Source organism: Oryzias latipes, chromosome 7 (genome assembly GCF_002234675.1).
Source record: "Oryzias latipes chromosome 7, ASM223467v1".
Taxonomy (NCBI): domain Eukaryota; kingdom Metazoa; phylum Chordata; class Actinopteri; order Beloniformes; family Adrianichthyidae; genus Oryzias; species Oryzias latipes.
Window position 1 is genome coordinate 30464797 of NC_019865.2, and position 16884 is coordinate 30481680.

The window sequence follows — 16884 nt, forward strand, 5'->3', positions numbered from 1 at the left end:
AAGTTAATGAGGCTTTTATTGTCTGAGTGGATCATCTCTGTCAGAAATTCTCTCTGCCCGGCCGAGGCGACCCCACGCCCGCTGGCTTTTCTATGGGCTCACCTGTCCAGTGGGCTGTCCACTTGTTACCTGAACCAGGTGAGTCCAAACAGAACAGGATTTTTCTCAAAAAATAAATCTGAGAACGGCTGAAGGCCTACTGAAAAATTCCAGACCCCAAACTGAAGGCAGAAGCTTTTTATTTAGGAAATCCACCAAAGTCCAACATTTTTACAGGTTTGATTGTGACTGACCCATATTTCTGACACATTTGACCAACAACAGAGAACACCTGAGACACACCTGAGATCACGTTAGCACCCTGTGAAGCTTCAGCAGGTCAATGCAACAACAGAAATTTGAAAGACCAACTTCTGATTGACTACAGACTTTCTGAGCCTGATGGATAGTCTGTGTGGTTTAAGGATGTGATCATCAGAGTGATCTCTGGTTGATCAGAGGGATCTCTGGTTGGTCAGAGTGATCTCTGGTTGGTCAGAGTGATCTTTGGTTGGTCAGAGTGATCTCTGGTTGGTCAGAGTGATCTCTGGTTGGTCAGAGTGATCTCTGGTTGGTCAGAGTGATCTCTGGTTGATCAGAGTGATCTCTGGTTGATCAGAGTGATCTCTGGTTGATCAGAGTGATCTCTGGTTGATCAGAGTTATCTTCGGTTGGTCAGAGTGATCTCTGGTTGATCAGAGTGATCTCTGGTTGATCAGAGTGATCTCTGGTTGATCAGAGTGATCTCTGGTTGATCAGAGTGATCTCTGGTTGATCAGAGTGATCTCTGGTTGATCAGAGTGATCTCTGGTTGATCAGAGTTATCTTCGGTTGGTCAGAGTGATCTCTGGTTGATCAGAGTTATCTTCGGTTGGTCAGAGTGATCTCTGGTTGGTTCGCGTCTCTGAAACCCTCAGAGGTGATCTGGTATTGAATGGCCGTGTCGATGCAACAGGGAGATTTAACAATGGCCGCCACTTGCTGTGACCCCTCCCACTGCAGAATGATCCTGGTGGTGGAGGCATGGCCCCAGATCTCCCCAAGGGCTGGTACCAGATGTGATTGGCTGTCCTGCAGCCTGGTTGTCATCTGATTGGTGATTACCACAGCGATGTTGTGACGTGTTGCCATGGAGATGACCTGCTGGGCAAGACCTTGGAGTAGCCGTGTCCTTTGCGACAAGTCATCAAGGTGCTGCCGGAAGGGGAAGGCCACGCTGTCAATGACAAGGAGACGTACCCTTGGCTTGTCTCGCAGGAAGTCTGGCAGCAGGAGGAGCTCAGCCTGCAGCTCCACGTAATCATGGCAACGCACCTGAGGGAGATGACACAGCATGAGTCAGCAATCTTCCTAATCTGCTTATTGTCATGATCACTACAGGTCACCCATGTTCATACCAGGAAAATGTTGGACAAAATGGACTCCATGTTGAAGGTCTGCATGGTGTCTTTCTGCTCGCCGTCCACAGCCAAAAGCGAGAAATGTCTGACAACGGCAGCTGCAATGTCCACAACTCTCTGAAGAACAAAGCTTCCCTCTGTGTCCATGAAGATCACCTGAGCCTCCAGACCCCCGAAGCTCCGAGGGATCTGGATGTCCACAGACAGCTGCAGGCTGAGAGTAAAAAACAAAAGGTCAGACGATCAACAGGTCAACCGCAAGTTCAAGAAATGCACACTTAGTGACCCGCCAACGTTAAGACCCGCTCGCCCAAGAGATTTGCCCAGAGGTCACGGGTGCAGGGGCCACCCCAAACACCCTTTGCAAGGCTATCCGTCTGTTTACAAGTACAGAGTAATGATCTGAGGACACCTTCAACTCGGTTAGATATAGATAGATAGATATAGATAGTCTTTATTGTCATTGCAACATTGTACAACGAGATTAAGGTGCAAAAATAGTCAAATAGTAAAAATAGTAAAAAATAAAATCACAATAAATAGTATAAAAACAATATAAAATACAGCAGACATAACCCACACACGCGTGAACATTCTGTCATTTTTCCATTTATGACTTGTTCTTTACAGCGTTTAATGTAGTTATTGCTACGGGATAAAAACTTTCCTTGAATCTGTCAGTCCTTGTTTTGATTGACCTGAACCTTCTCCCTGATGGCAACAGTTCAAAGAGGGAGTGTCCAGGGTGTGAAATGTCCTTAAGAATGTCCTGGGCTTTTTTGAGGCAGCACGAGTTGTGGAGTTCTTCCAGAGGGGGGAGAGGGCAGCCAGTGATCTTCTGTGCCGTGTTAATGACCCTCTGAAGAGCTTTCCTCTGAGCCACTGTGCATCTGCTGAACCACACACAGACACAGTACGTGAGGATGCTCTCAATAGAGCATCGATAAAAGGACACCAGCAGTCTCTGGGAGATGTTGTTCTTCCTGAGCACCCTTAGGAAGTGCAGTCTCTGCTGGGCCTTTTTTAGCAGCTCAGAGGTGTTTACTCCCCAGGTTAGATCCTCCTCTATGTGGACCCCCAAGAAGCGGAAGTCTGGCACTCTCTCCACACAGACCCCGCTGATGAACAGTGGAGAAACAGCAGTTTTCTTCCTCCTGAAGTCAATAATGACCTCCTTGGTCTTTGTGGTATTGAGGAGCAGATTGTTCTCCCTACTCCACATCGTCAGCTGATCCACCTCGTCTCTATAAGCAGACTCATCTCCCCCCGAAATGAGTCCCACCACTGTCGTATCGTCTGCGAATTTGACAGTGGTGTTGCTGTGGTGAGCAGGAATGCAGTCATGGGTGTACAGGTTGTAGAGCAGGGGGCTTAGCACGCAGCCCTGTGGGGAGCCAGTGCTGAGTGTGAGGGCCTTGGATGTGTGTGGGCCCACTCTCACTCTCTGACTGCGATCAGTAAGAAAGCTCTTGATCCAAGAGCAGGTGGAGTGTGGAAGTCCTAGTTCCATCAGTTTATTTACCAGTTTGTGAGGGAGAATGGTATTAAACGCCGAGCTGTAATCCACAAAGAGCATCCGCACATAGCTTCCCTGTTTCTCCAGGTGGGACAATGCAGTGTGGAGGGCTGTGACTATGGCGTCCTCTGTGGATCTCTTTGCCCTGTACGCAAACTGGTGTGGGTCCAGGGATGTTGGAAGTGGTGATGTCATGTGACTCCGTACCAGTTTTTCGAAGCACTTCATCACCACTGGGGTGAGTGCAACTGGCCGGTAGTCATTGAGACTGGTGATGTGTGTCTTCTTGGGCAGGGGGACTATAATGGAGGACTTCAGGCATGGTGGGACAGTAGACTGGGCAAGAGACTGGTTGAAAATCCTGGTAGGACTCCAGCCAGCTGGTCCGCGCAGTCCTTCAGAACGCGTCCAGAGACACCATCGGGTCCAGCAGCTTTCCTGGGGTTGACGGTCCTCAGTATGCTTCTCACCTCTTGCTCCTTCACGGTGAAGCTGAGGCTGCTGTGTGCCACTGGGTGAGGGTGTGTGGGTGTGTCAGAGTTTTCTACCTCGAAGCGAGTGAAGAAGAGATTCAGCTCCTCTGCCAGCGAGGAGTCAGCTTCGGCAGCACGAAGGGTGGTCCTGTAGTTGGTAAGATGCTGGACCCCTTTCCACACCTCCCTGCTGTTGTTGCTGTCCAACCAGCCTTCAATCCTCCTGTTGTAATCCATTTTGGCCTTCCTGATGCCTCTCTACAGGTTGGCTCGGGTTGAGCTGTAAAGAACCCTATCGCCAGACCTGAAGGCAGTGTTTACACACCTGGAGCAAACCGTTACCCTCTCTGCCTTTCTGCTGGAGCTGGCCCACCGGTTATTCGGCTTGACTGGCTGCACCAATTGATAAAAGTTCAGATCATCAGAAGCTTTACGGTCTGATTTTAAATGCTGCTTTTCCTAATTACTGTGATCAGGCTCACTTTTATGTTAGGCGATTCAGACTAAATAAAATCCTGTGAAAAACCACGACTTCAGTCATTGGCCATAAACATCGAGAGAAAGACGGACGTGCTGCACTTTACAATCTTTATCGTGAGAGTTAACTTATTCAAACTTTTTACTTGTTACTTTGGTTACTGACAGGTGACGCGGCGTGTGAGCTTTAACTCAGAGAGTGCTAGCAACTGCAGTGATGAGGAGATGTCTGGTATTAAGGTACGCTGATACGTTTTTATGACATATAGATTGTTGGGAAAACGGTGAAAAGAAATGTGGATCACATTAAAATTTGTTTTAATGAGCCCAAATTCATCCGATCAAATTTCAATGATCGCTGTGTCTCATTGTTGTGGTGTAATAGTATTATTATAAGAGAATTCTGTTTATGAATTACAATGTAGCTTTTAGGACGACATCACAACAGCACCTGTCGAGCGAGACACAGAAAGCATGTAAGAAGTGATTTAGCGGAGGTAAAATAAGCATTCTAACAAATAAACAGTTGGACCCTTTTTTCTGTTTGATAACACCACAATAGTTCCTTTACATTTGTCCGCCGCTCAACTGTTGCTACATTCCTACTCTGTTTACGTCGGCTGTTTTGGTTCAGTTGTTCTGCCCCGGGAACGGATCGTATTCAGACTGAGGAAACTCAGAGCGAACCGAAGTTCAGCCCCATTGGAAACGAACCAAGACCACCTTTAAAGATGGGTCCGAGATGGTTCCTGGTCCCAGACCAGAGTCTGTTTGGGGGTATTCAGACTGAAAATTTGCTCAAGATTATAATAGGGGGAAACAAACTCTGAGTGTCACTGATGTGTCCAGTCTGAACACAGCCTTAGTTCCCATGAGCCAGAGCAGTAAAACAGTGGATTTAGCATTTCACACACAAACACAAAGTACACACGCTGTGTGCTCACACTGTTCTATCTTGAACTGTCTTGCAAGAGAAAGATGACAGCTGCTGCATCACTGCGGCTCACTTGTCCTGTTTGTGAGTCTGTGTGTAACCCTGTGATGTCATTGTATCTGGGTTTTGTCATATGTTGTCACTCACATTGTTGTTGACCACACGGAAACCTGTGCATTGTGTTTCTTTTTTGTCATGCTGTCCTCACCACAGATGTGTTTTCCCGACTCCTGGAGCTCCACAGATTTCTGTCACCTTCCCCACAGGGAGTCCTCCTTTAAGGGCGTGGTCCAGCTGTGAGGAGAAGGTTGTGATGCTTCCACACTCTCTCTCCCGCTGGAGGAGCTCAAGAGCCGTGACAGCTTCACCTGCTTCATGGTTTGCAGCCTCCAGCGCCACCTACTGTTTACAAACAGCCTCTGCAACAACAATGCACATGTCCAGTGAAGTCAGACTATGCAGCTCTTCTATGTGTGCACAAGCAAAACTTCTCAAGTTTTCCTACTTTGAAAATAAATAAGTTGCATTTAGTCCCACTCCGATCGTCCTTTGATTTATGGGACAATCCTTCCCAGTGGTCTTTTAATTATATGATGTCGTTTTTGGACAAAAATAAAAAAAACTTGTGACAGTTTCTGCAGAGCAGAAGTTTATCAGAAATTCACCCCTGAGTGAACTGTTGGCACGTGGTAAGCACGCCCCTACTTCCCATCATCCCATTGTTTCCACTCTCTCCCGCTAGCTTGCAGACCCTCACAAACACAAACCTAACATTAGCAGTGCAACAAAAATGGTGAGCAATTTCAGAGCTATCCAGTCGTTCAGTTTAGATCCAGATCCCAGCTCAGATGAGGAAAATAAAGACGTTCATGGATCTATTTGTCTGACGGTGGATGATCAGAATGGAGCAGAGCTTGTGGCTCACCGATTGTAGCTTCTCCATCACAGCTTCCCCTTTTTTTTAAACAACATTTTTTCGACTTGCCCTGGAAAAATATTTGGATCCTGCATCAGAAATTACTACTTAATAACAAGAAGAGAGATGTAAAGAACACCCACAAACTATCAGTCACCTATTTTGGAATTGTAACACTACTAAAATTTTTGGAAAGAATGTACACGTTTTATAAATCACAAATTATACTCACAATTTCAGAGGAAATTTGAATATATCATATTAGGCCGACACAAAAATAAAATAAAAACAAACATAAAATTGGCAATTAATCTAATAATAATACTTGGTAAGTTTCATATTCACAAATCAAAATTTCTTCATCACAACTATTTTTCCCTAATTAAAGAATTACAATCTTATTTGAACATTATAGCTTAAACAAAAAATGAAATTCTTATTTTGTAATACATGAACCATCCCCCGCCATTCTCATTGTTATGACTTTTCTTGTTCTTGTCATGCATAATTTGTTCTTCTAGTTGTTAATAAAGTTTTTCATTTTTAAAGTTATCCTCACCTGCCTGGGTCCGGTCTAATCCGCGCCGTGCAGGCCCCAGTGCGGGACCGATTTAGAACCGGAGCGGGACAGACAGAGCTATTGGACCCTCGGTGCAGTTAAAACTAGACTCGGACAGAACCAGAAGCTTCCAACTTCCCGCCGTGACAGCGCTGTGAAACGGAACTCCCACAATGCCTTTCACTTGGGCGAACTTCCGAGGGGGGAGGGGGGGGACTGTGCCTGACCTGTAAATTTATAAATATTTTATATTTGTAAAAAAATAATTCAGTCCAGTTTATTATTATTTCTAGTTAGCATAAAATAAATGAATTTGATTCATGATTGAGACCTGTTTTCCATTTACTAACAACAAAAAGAGCAAAAGTAATATAACGAGGTACGAAAAATAGAGAAAACTAACGATTTAGTTTACGTAAACAAATACATTATCGCGTACTGTCGTTTTTTTAAGCATAGAATCAATTTTATTTTGAAAGTACCCTTGGGCTTTGTTTGATGACGTCCATGAGCGTCATTCAACGGCGACAGATTGAAGCATGGGGAGCCGGAGGTCTCAGCTAAATCACACGAGTTGTGTTTAGTGCGCGTACGTGTCTTTTTGGGTCTAAACCGGTTTATGAGACAAACACAGAAGGGTCTGTGGAGGGCGGAGTCCGCGTGTGTCATCTCACCTGGATTATATTTCAGGTACGGAGGGTTATTTTTTTCAAGCGCTGAATTGACTATCTTCGTCATGTTAACAAACAGTCAGAGTAAAGGCATCACTGCACCGTCTGCAAGTCTTTTATGTGTTGCACCACCAGCACAGCGTTTCATATGTAAATATCATGATCTCTGCATGACGAGGAGACTGACTCCAGTCAAAAATCTGATCAGAACCGGGTTTAGGAAAACCATTCAAGCTTTTCAGGTTGTCTGTTTTTGTGCAGTGCCGCTGCAGGAACAGAGTCCAGTGTGTGAGCCAGCTTCTGTGGTCTGCAGGGCGAGGGGAGAACCGCTTCAGCACATCATGGATGCAGATGAGGTCATCGTCAGCTCTGCAGAGCCACAGACACAGAGGTACGAGCGGCTTTCACTGCCAGAAAGTTCAGCCTTCGATCCCTTTCTGTTGTGATGTTCATTCTAGAAAGAACATCAGAACTTAACACCAACCGCAGTCTCTCTTAAACTACAGCTTTTTTTTTTTTAGAAAGCAGTGTTTGCATAAACCAATGCATCGGCCTGTATGTGTGGGTTAGTATGATTTAATGCCGCATCGTCCATTAATTTCTGAGAATGCACAACTCGTCCGGCATTAGCCCTTACACATGCCGATGGGCGGGTGAAGCTTTTTGGGGAGGGGTGTCGTATTCCAGTGCTGCCTATGTCCTCAGAAGCTGTGGGAGTGTTGTCTCCTTGTTCTCATGAAGCTCCTCACAGGTTAGTGCAGGAGGCGAGTTTCTGACCTGAGCTTGTTTCTGTGTAGTGAGATGATGGTGGAGGAGGACAGGATGAGCTCAGATCTGGTCGAGGATGACGCCTCCAGAGATCAGGCTTCAGAAGAAAAGGCTGCAGTAAAGAAAACCACAACTTCCTGTCAGGGCAGGAAGTGCGTTCCAGGTATTGTTTACCTGGGTCACATCCCGCCAAGGCTCCGCCCCAAACACCTGAGGAACATGCTGTCCGTGTACGGAGAGATCGGACGGATCTTCCTGCAGCCTGAAGGTACAAACACACAAATGACACACACATGCTCTTGCACACAAACATGGACACACATGAGCACTTGTTCACACACAAGTATAAGTTGGTATCAAGCCCACAGCCTGAGTAAAACCCCACAGAGCTGCATCTTTGAGCAACAGTGGAAGATCAAAGACGATGAGACAATGGGTAGGATCTTCACACACAGGTGGAGCCGTGAGGCTGTGAAGACTCGCACATGAGGGGCGTGTCAGAAGATTTCAGGTGAGCCCTCATAACCAGAACTGGTCTGAGGGCTGACGTGAAGGTAGAGCAGTGTCATCCGTCCCAAAATCTGCTGGATGAAACACTTCCTTCAGGAAACGGACAAACATATGAGGCTGGACTTTTCTGGACTTGGATCAGAAAAGTCGAGCAACATGTCATGAAAGTTCTGTTCTCCGTACTTCATTGGGAGCCGTTGAATGAAGGTGATGCACGTCTGCCTGAAGCCCCTGAACTCCACTGACATGGCCACTTCTCTAGTATGGAGGGAAGGGTGAGGAACATGGGGGCAAATGTGTAATCTTTGTTGCATTGCTTTGTGCTCCCAAAGACCACCAAGTGAGGAGGAAGAAGAAGAAGTCTGGGCTGCGAAGGTGTGACTTCACTGAAGGCTGGGTGGAGTTCAGGGACAAACGAGTGGCTAAAAGGGTGGCGGCGTCTCTTCACAACACGCCGATGGGAACCAGAAAACGCCAGCGCTTCTCCTCAGACCTGTGGTGTATCAAGGTAAGGTCCTCCAGCGTTAGAAATAAGGGGAAGAAAATGGTTGACCTCTGGACAACCTGGCAAATAATATTTGGTTGTCCTCCCCAATTTTTGGTTGTCCTTCGATACCAATATTCAACAGCAACAAAACCTACTCAGATGTCAGTACTTACATCTTTATTTCTTCTATACATCTAATATCAACTGCCTCTTATGGTGGACATTTAAAAAACCTTTTAATATTAAAAACAAACGTTTTACTAAATATTGAAGTGCGCGTCAAAACAGCCTTGTCTTTACTTTCGGTTACAATTCTGCGATGTCTTCAGGCGTACTCGGTTCGTTCGGAAGTCACGTGAAATTGTTCGGGTACACTCAGTTTTATCTTAAAAAGTCGGACGTCGGTTTCCCAAAAACTTTAAAAAATAGTCGAAAAATACCAAAATGTTGAATAAAAGACCAGGACAACCATCAGGATCATTTTTGGTTGTCCTCCGTGAACTCTGGTTGTCTCGGACAACAGGATAACCGCTTATTTCGAACGCTGTCTTCTTCTTCCTCCTTCCAGTGGCAGAGAGGCGCATAGCTCTCTCTCTTCATAGTCTCTCGCCCGAATCCTTTCAGTCGTGTATGTTCCATATGATCAATACAAACCGCGACTCCTGCTGCTTCATCAGCGCAGGGATCAAAAATCCCACACCGTCACAGCTCTGGTTTATATTTTGTGGGACACAGAAAATGCAACTTCTCCAGTACCGATAGCAGAGCCGTTTAGGTCAGATCTTACGGATACTGGTGCCTTGAATGTTGCCCTGGGGCTCGTTCAATACCGGGGCTCGGTACCCATCCCTAGGAAAGGGGCACGGTGGAGAACAATCACAGAAGTGGTCGCTTTGCAAATAGTCAGAGACATGGTACCCATGTATACCGTGGAGAAAACGGGGTTTATTGATTGAATTGAAACCTTAGACCCCAGATATGAGCTGTATTGTTAATCCTTTAGAAAATGCTGCTACTCTCAGGTGAATGTTTGTCTCCTTTTAGTCTAGACTACAAAGTGTGACAGAAAACACAGCTGGGACTTTGATTCCAAGAGTGTGTTTATTTATTTATTATTCATTTATTATTCACAATAAATTGGGCCACATCGCCCAGCCCTAGGTGTGGCCCATTGTCATGGTAATGGCTGACCTGGCACCAACCTCGACTGCAGCAGCAAAGGAAAGCGATATATATGCTGATCGTCACAATACATTTAGTAAAGCATCAGTTCAAAGAGAAAGTTCACCTCTTACTGCTTGTTTTTGTCCTGATGATAAAGCTAAAGTTTGTTTTAAGGAAGCCAGCACAGTGATACAGAACATTATAGCGATGTGACCAGAACTACTTTTTTAGGTGTGCATTATGTAAGGTCTTAATGGCCGACAAATATGCATTATCAGTAATTAACGACGTGGAAGCCTGAACCATCCGACGCGAAGCGGAGGCCATTTTCGTGATTTTCTTTGTGTATACCTCGTCCTTGTCAACCTCTAAAGCAGTGTTTTTCAACCTTTTCTGAGCCACGGCACACTTTAACCTTAAAAAAAATCCCGCGGCAAACCAGCATCCAAAAATTAAAAAAAAAGGAGAAACTCATGGTCTGTATTGATCTACAGCCCCTCCACAATCTCACATGCATTTTTGAGATAATTGTTACAGAAAAAGCTGGAAACTGCAGCTGTTTTTCTCTCTAAAAGATGCAATAAAAGTTAAGTTAGAAGATTTAAAAACAGTTCGATGTGTGTTTGTTAGTTTCAAGACGTTTAACAACAGATCTCCTTGTGCGCTGTCACTCTCACAACCCAATGCATCATGGGAGATGTAGTGCATAAAACGGCCGAAGATCGCTTTTCGGAGCTTCATTGTTTTGTTCACTTGTTCCACGGTCTGACACCAGATTCTGTGGAAAGCTACACCGCTAAAGACGAGCTTTAGCTAGTATTTTTGTTAGAACTGAGCGACTGTACGAGCTAAATCGGGACAAGGAAGTGAAGACTTTAAGCACTTCTGATTGGTCAGACTGATGACATGTGATTAAGACTCCAGGAATGATTGGTGGAGACAGTTAAAGGGACGGGACTTTTTCAAAATACAGCCCAAGGTGCAGCTAAATCGTGGTACCGTCATTCTTATCAAAATGTCTTTAATAAAATAAAATAAACGCAAAGAAAAAGTATTTTACGATCTTTTATATTCCTAACTCCTCAGTGTTTTATCAGGGCCTGTTTGGATGAACAGAGAGCTGAAATCCTGGAGATGGGAAATGTTTTTAGATCAGTTAATGATGGCAATTTCCTACGGCACACTTGACCATCTCCCACGGCACACTAGTGTGCTGCGGCACTCTGGTTAAAAAACACTGCTCTAAAGAGTTCCCTTCTTCCAGTGTCACTTCTTTGTGTCTCATCTCCCCCTTTTTATCTTCTTGTCTGTCTTTCTCTGCGGCTCCATCCCAGTCATCAAAATGATCAAATTCGCCCCATCCTGCTTGTCCAGCGTGAACACCATATGCTTAATGTATGTTCAAGAACCCGGGTTTAGCGCGTTCTTGAACATAGCTTGTGAACCTAGCATAAAAATTGCTAGTAAGTCAGTTGTTCACGCAAAACACAACAAAGGAAAATGTAGAACAGACAAAGACACTCACCTGTCAAACAGCTACACAACCATTTGTGGATGTTTCTGTCTGCAGAGCAGCATAAACAGGTGTTTGTGTTTTCCAGCAGAGAAGTGTGTTTACTCCGTATGTCCTCCATGACTTGTGATGTTGGTCGCCTTCTCTTGCCTCCATCGTATTCACCTGTTGGTGTTATATTTCCTGATGAAGGTTGTGTCGCATTCTGGGCTGGCCCAGGTGTGCAGCGTTTACCTCAGCTCCTCCTTTCTTTTAGTTTATGCGGGAATCAACCAAGCATGTGGTCAAGGTAACCCCCCCCCCTGTCTGTGTTTGCAGTACTTGCACAGGTTTCAGTGGACTCACCTGAGCGAGCGATTGGCCTATGAGCAGACAGTGTTGCAGCAGCGACTGAGGACAGAAGTTTCTCAGGCGAAGAGGGAGACCAACTTCTACCTGAACAACGTGGAGAAGAGCACTCGCATGGATGACAGGGGACGGAAGAGGCGGAGCCAAGCAGAACAGGTACAGGGGACACAGAGGGGCGTTCGGCGCTGGTGGAAACAGCCTTCTTCAAAATGTTTTTCTTGTCAGGTGGACACTAAGCTGTGGGAGTTTACACAGCGTCAGACAGAGGAGGAGATCCAGAATAAGAAGAAGAAGAAGCACAATGACTACGTTAACCAGAAGAATCGGGAAAAAGTGCAGCTCATTCAGCAGAAGAGCCAGTCAAACGTGTCGCTGTTGTGCAAGATTTTCAGCTCCAACCAGTCAGAGTGAGGTTGTGGGTCGCCTTGGATTCCATGGAAGTCATATACAAATCAAACCCAGAGCCCATCTCCATGTTTTTTATACCAGTCTGAACTGCTTCTGAAATCGGGTGACTCAATGGTTGATCCTGTTAATAAAAATCCAAACTTGTATTTATAGCACTGGCTCGTGTTAGTGTCTCCCCATCTCTACCTTTTTGTTTGGACACACCTTTTTGCCACTACTTTAACCCTTGTGCTATCCTAGGCACTTTAACATTGGGAGTTGGGTCATCTAGACCCACTAGACAGTGCTCTGAACCTTTTTTCTTCAGTGATTTGTGATCTTCACTGGTGTCCATGGATTACATGAAATCTTTCCACCTTTATCCACCTTTGTCATGGTAGGGAGAACACGTCAATGGAAGGGGGGGGTCATCTAAGATAGCACAAGGGTTAAACCAAATATAAGGGGAAGTACGTTACACCAGTAAGCTACACCAGCGTTTTTCAACCTTGTTTGAGCCAAGGCACACTTTATCCTTGACAAAAAATCCTGCGGCACACCAGCATCAAAAAATTCAAAAATGAGAAACTCATATTCTGTATTGATGTACAGTCCCTCCATGATCTCACGTGGATTTTGTGATAATTGTGGCAGAAAAAGCTGGAAGTTGCAGCTGTTTTTTCTAAAAGATGTCATAAAAGGTAAGTTAGTTTTCAGTAATAATTTTCAACTAAATTATTTGACATTTTACCCTGTTATTTGTTTTTCCCTCCAGTTTATTAACATGCAATTTTATGTAACCTCAAAAAATCCAAATATATTCTTTCTAAATAGTGATTTATTTTTTTAAGTTATTTTTCAATGTTGGTGCAAAGTCAACTGTAATTTTTGAACAATATATCACAATATGTTTGATACATTTTATACAAGAAGACTAACATATTTATATTTTCTGTAGCTACACAAAAAGTAAACATGATGAAGTTTTATTAGTTTTTCTTTTGTCTTAATCAAAGATCAAGTCTTTGAACACTTTAACAAAAATGTTTTATTTCTTTTAGATGATTAAATTGTTTCAATTTAGTTTAATTGTGTCTGTTGGCCACTTCATCTTAATCCTGTTTCTTAAATGTTGTTTTTATTTCTTCTTTAGTTTAACATATAAAATAATCCAGACGTTATTAGAAAAGTGTTTCAGTTGTAAAGATGACTTGGACCAAACTCTGGGATGTTTGGCTGTTAAGAAACACAAACCTTGAAGGAGAAATAAACTGTTGATTTCTGATTTCATCAAGAAGATTGGAAAACTGTTGGATGTGTGTTCGTTGAGGTTTCAAGACGTTTAACAGGGAAGACTCATTGTAGCACAGAGATGCTGTCACTTTAACACAATGCATCATGGGAGATGTAGTGCGAAAATGGCCGCATATCGCAGACAGACTCTCTTCTCTGAGCTTCATGGTTTTGTTCACTTGTTCCACGGTCTGACACCGGATTCTGTGAAAAGCTACACCACTAAAGACGAGCTTTAGCTGGTATTTATGTTGGAACTGAGAGACTCTATGAGCAGAATCAGAACAAGGAAGTGAAGACTTTAACCACTTCTGATTGGTCAGACTGATGAGGCATGATTAAACCTCCAAGAATGATTGGAGGAGACAGTTAAAGGGCGGGACTATTCCAAAAACAGAGCTGAAGCTGCAGCTAAATCACGGTACCGTCATTCTTGTGTGTGTGTCTTTAAAAGAATTAAATAAACACAAAGAAAAAAGTATTTTAGGATCTTTCATATTCCTAACTACTCATTGTTTTATCTGGGCCTGTTTGGATGAACACAGAGCTGATATCTTGGAGATGGAAAATGCTTTTAGATCAGTGAATTTCCCAAGGTACACCTGACCATCTCCCATGGCACACTAATGTGCTGCGGCACACTGGTTGAAAAACACTGTGCTAGACAATCAGAGGGTAGTTTGTATAGACATCCTATGGGCGTCCATGAGAACTGAAAGACACACCTGCACTCCTCTTGAGATGCAACCGCTCTTACATACAACGCTTCTGCAGAACTCGTATGGGTTGGTTTCAGAATTCCTTGTGGAAAGAACAGAAGATAGAGAAAGAAAAAATAGAAATGTTTCATGATCAGTTAGTGTTACATCATTGTCAGAACGTTCAGGGTTGATGGTATGATCCCGAGTCATGTTTTTAGCCCCTGTACCAGTGACGTGACGGTCAAGTGAGGTCATTGTAATAAAATAGAAAAAAAGCACATTAAGTAAATATTATGTTCCACTGATCTGTGTTAAAGATACATTTTCAGTTGACTGGACACATTTTCCACAGTTCTTGAGATTACAATTGCCGAATTTGAGTGTTGCGCGATCACACAGGGAGCGGAAACTCCGGGTGAGGCTCTGGAGTGCTTCACCTCATGTCTGACTGCAGGACTCTATTGTAACAGTGATGTGCCGTCAGTGGCGGTTCTACCCTGAATTACTCCCCGGGCGAGACCCTCCTCTCCCCCCCCCCCCCCCCCCCAATAAAGTCACTTTGTCCGTTTATTGTAACTGAAACTAAGAAATTGATATAAAAAAAAGATGTTTATCAGAATTCTGCACTGCATTATAACAGTTATCGGAACATAAAAATAAAAAAAAAAGGCTACCAGCATGGCAAAAATACAGTTAGGAAATATTTAATCAAACACAAATAAATAATCTAAAATAAATATTATAAACTACAAATCACACTAATAATACACTAGAATAAATGTAACTGCAGCACTAAGAACAGAAAACACTAACTAAAACCTAACCTTTGTGGCCTTCCTGATGCAAGCTTGTCAATAACGTCATCATATGAAATCTGCTCCCCCCCTGAATGATTGATACTAACAACAGCAGGTTAGTGAGTTGCTCCTGAGACTTTGGTGACCTCAGGTATGACTTGATCAACTGGAGTTTTGAAAAGCTAACAGCAGCAGCAGCAGCAGCAGCAGCAGCAGCAGCAGCAGCAGCAGCAGCAGCAGCAGCAGCAGCAGCAGCAGCAGCAGCAGCAGCAGCTGCAGCAGCAGCTGCAGCAGCAGCAGCATGCTACCATCACAGCTTATTTAACATTATGAACTAATATACAACAGTAAAACACAACAAAAACTTTGATAAGCAGAGCAGACAGACACACGAATCATAACTAATGTTACAAGTTAAGGCAGAGCAAACACTTAAGAAGAAAATCTTAAAAATGACGTTATTTACAATATGTGGGCCTACTTCAGTTTTGGTCATGATAGACCAAACAAGAGATTTTTCCTCTGCAACGTTGTTGTTGTTGGAGGGCAGGTAGCATTCGAATTTAGAAAACGTGCATCTAGCTATGTGATAATACCCTTTTCTTTGTCTCTTTTCTCCTCTTCTTCTCTTTTCTTTCTAAATTGGGCACCAGCTTTGACCTTTTTTTCTCCATATTTCAGATGTTTCTGCATTTAGCATAAATGTCCTGACATAGGTATCAAGTCTGTCGACTAAACCAACTGTCATCTTAGTGAAAACATTGTTTTGTTTTCCCATTTTTATTTGGGCATTTCACACAAAAATAACCAAAAAAGCATGATTTTTTTATACCTTTTTTATACCCGAAGCCCCCCCCCCCCCCCCCTTCGTCACACATTTCCAGCAGGAGCGCGTGCAGCTGCACCCAGGGGCACCAATTCGCTACATGGCGGCGCAGTTTTTATGTTTTCAGCAAGCACTGAGCCCTGGCCTGTGACCGTCGCACCCCTGGAAGAAGATCCAGCCAGGTTTTGCGCTCCCTGCTCGCCTCTCAACCTGCACCCTTCACCCCGCGCCCCCTCCCTTCTCCTTCTTCACCCCGCGCCCCCTCCCTTCTCCTTCTTCACCCCGCGCCCCCTCCCTTCTCCCTCTTCACCCCGCGCCCCCTCCCTTCTCCTTCTCACACACATTTGCGTGTACTTCTCAAAGACAGGAGGGAGCGCAGGGCGGGGCGGGGGCGCCGCCAGGTTTCAGGCTGTTACAAACTCTGTGATATAAAAAAACCAATAGTGGTGCATAAAGTATTTTACAAGGGCTGAGCCGCTGGCGCCGCCCCTCCGTCATTTTTCCGCCCCGGGCGATCGCCCGTATGGCCCGTGCCTAAAACCGCTACTGTGTGCCGTCAGAAAGCTGCGGAGGGCGGAGAAAAAGCTGCTGGTGAGGCGAGCTTCGCCAGGCCAGCAGGGGGCAGACGTGAGCTAACAGCTGTTTTTTTTTCCTCCAACAAACTTTATTGTACATTTTTCAATTTACAGAAATTCAGTCACTTGCACAATAAACAATTGTTAATATCAAACACACATATAAGACCGAAAAAAACAAAAACAGTAATATTTTTAATAATGTGTGTACCTCTATTTATTTATTTTTTTAATTGCTCATATACAAACCAAGTTAGGGTGAACAAATGTAATAAATGCACATATAAAAAAAAAAAAATAAAATTAGAATAATAGGCAAAGGCAAGGCAAAAACAATTCAAAATAACAATACTTTTGATATATTTTGATAAATTACTGTAGTTTTCTTGTTTTTGTTTGGAATGTATTTAAGATACTTATAATAATCAGAAAAATAATTCAAAAATATACTAAGCAAAAGGCATGTATTTTTCCCCTTACATAAATAAACGAAATGTTTGCATGGTGGCGCAGTGGTTAGCGCTCTTGCC

At 44.0% G+C, this 16884-nt stretch overlaps 2 protein-coding genes across 4 annotated transcripts; one reads left to right on the plus strand and one right to left on the minus strand.

Annotated features, from left to right (window-relative positions):
* Window positions 1-222: 222 nt before the first annotated feature.
* Window positions 223-6500, minus strand: rad51c (RAD51 paralog C). 2 transcript variants are annotated; one of them, XM_023957038.1, is made up of 5 exons: window positions 6315-6500; window positions 5048-5258; window positions 1437-1653; window positions 925-1353; window positions 223-884 (listed from the first exon to the last, which is right to left on the minus strand). In XM_023957038.1, the coding sequence occupies exons 3-5, from the start codon at window positions 1584-1586 to the stop codon at window positions 861-863; spliced, it is 603 nt and encodes a 200-aa protein (XP_023812806.1). In that variant the 5' UTR covers window positions 1587-1653; window positions 5048-5258; window positions 6315-6500; the 3' UTR covers window positions 223-860. The 2 variants fall into 2 exon arrangements, with proteins under 2 accessions (XP_023812806.1, XP_023812805.1); XM_023957037.1 differs by having other exon boundaries at window positions 223-1353; window positions 6315-6497.
* Window positions 6501-6816: 316 nt separating this feature from the next.
* Window positions 6817-12338, plus strand: abt1 (activator of basal transcription 1). Of its 2 annotated transcripts, none has more exons than XM_011473005.3 (6): window positions 6817-7004; window positions 7247-7376; window positions 7783-8021; window positions 8596-8771; window positions 11746-11931; window positions 12001-12338. In XM_011473005.3, exons 2-6 carry the CDS (start codon window positions 7327-7329, stop codon window positions 12184-12186), a joined length of 837 nt encoding a protein of 278 aa, XP_011471307.1. In that variant the 5' UTR covers window positions 6817-7004; window positions 7247-7326; the 3' UTR covers window positions 12187-12338. The 2 variants fall into 2 exon arrangements, with proteins under 2 accessions (XP_011471307.1, XP_004086406.1); XM_004086358.4 differs by having other exon boundaries at window positions 6820-7004; window positions 7299-7376.
* The last annotated feature ends 4546 nt before the right edge of the window (window positions 12339-16884 follow it).

Bases quoted from the DNA above. Each gene is read 5' to 3' on its own strand.
- rad51c (XM_023957038.1), bottom strand. From the start codon at position 1,586: ATGGACACAGAGGGAAGCTTTGTTCTTCAGAGAGTTGTGGACATTGCA. The intron at 1,354-1,436 runs GTATGAACATGG...CATCTCCCTCAG, and splicing joins TTTTGTCCAACATTTTCCTG to GTGCGTTGCCATGATTACGT. The intron at 885-924 runs ATCACTCTGACC...GATCAACCAGAG, and splicing joins GAGACGCGAACCAACCAGAG to ATCACTCTGACCAACCGAAG.
- abt1 (XM_004086358.4), top strand. From the start codon at position 6,934: ATGAGACAAACACAGAAGGGTCTGTGGAGGGCGGAGTCCGCGTGTGTC. The intron at 8,022-8,595 runs GTACAAACACAC...GTGCTCCCAAAG, and splicing joins GATCTTCCTGCAGCCTGAAG to ACCACCAAGTGAGGAGGAAG. The intron at 11,932-12,000 runs GTACAGGGGACA...TTTTCTTGTCAG, and splicing joins GGCGGAGCCAAGCAGAACAG to GTGGACACTAAGCTGTGGGA.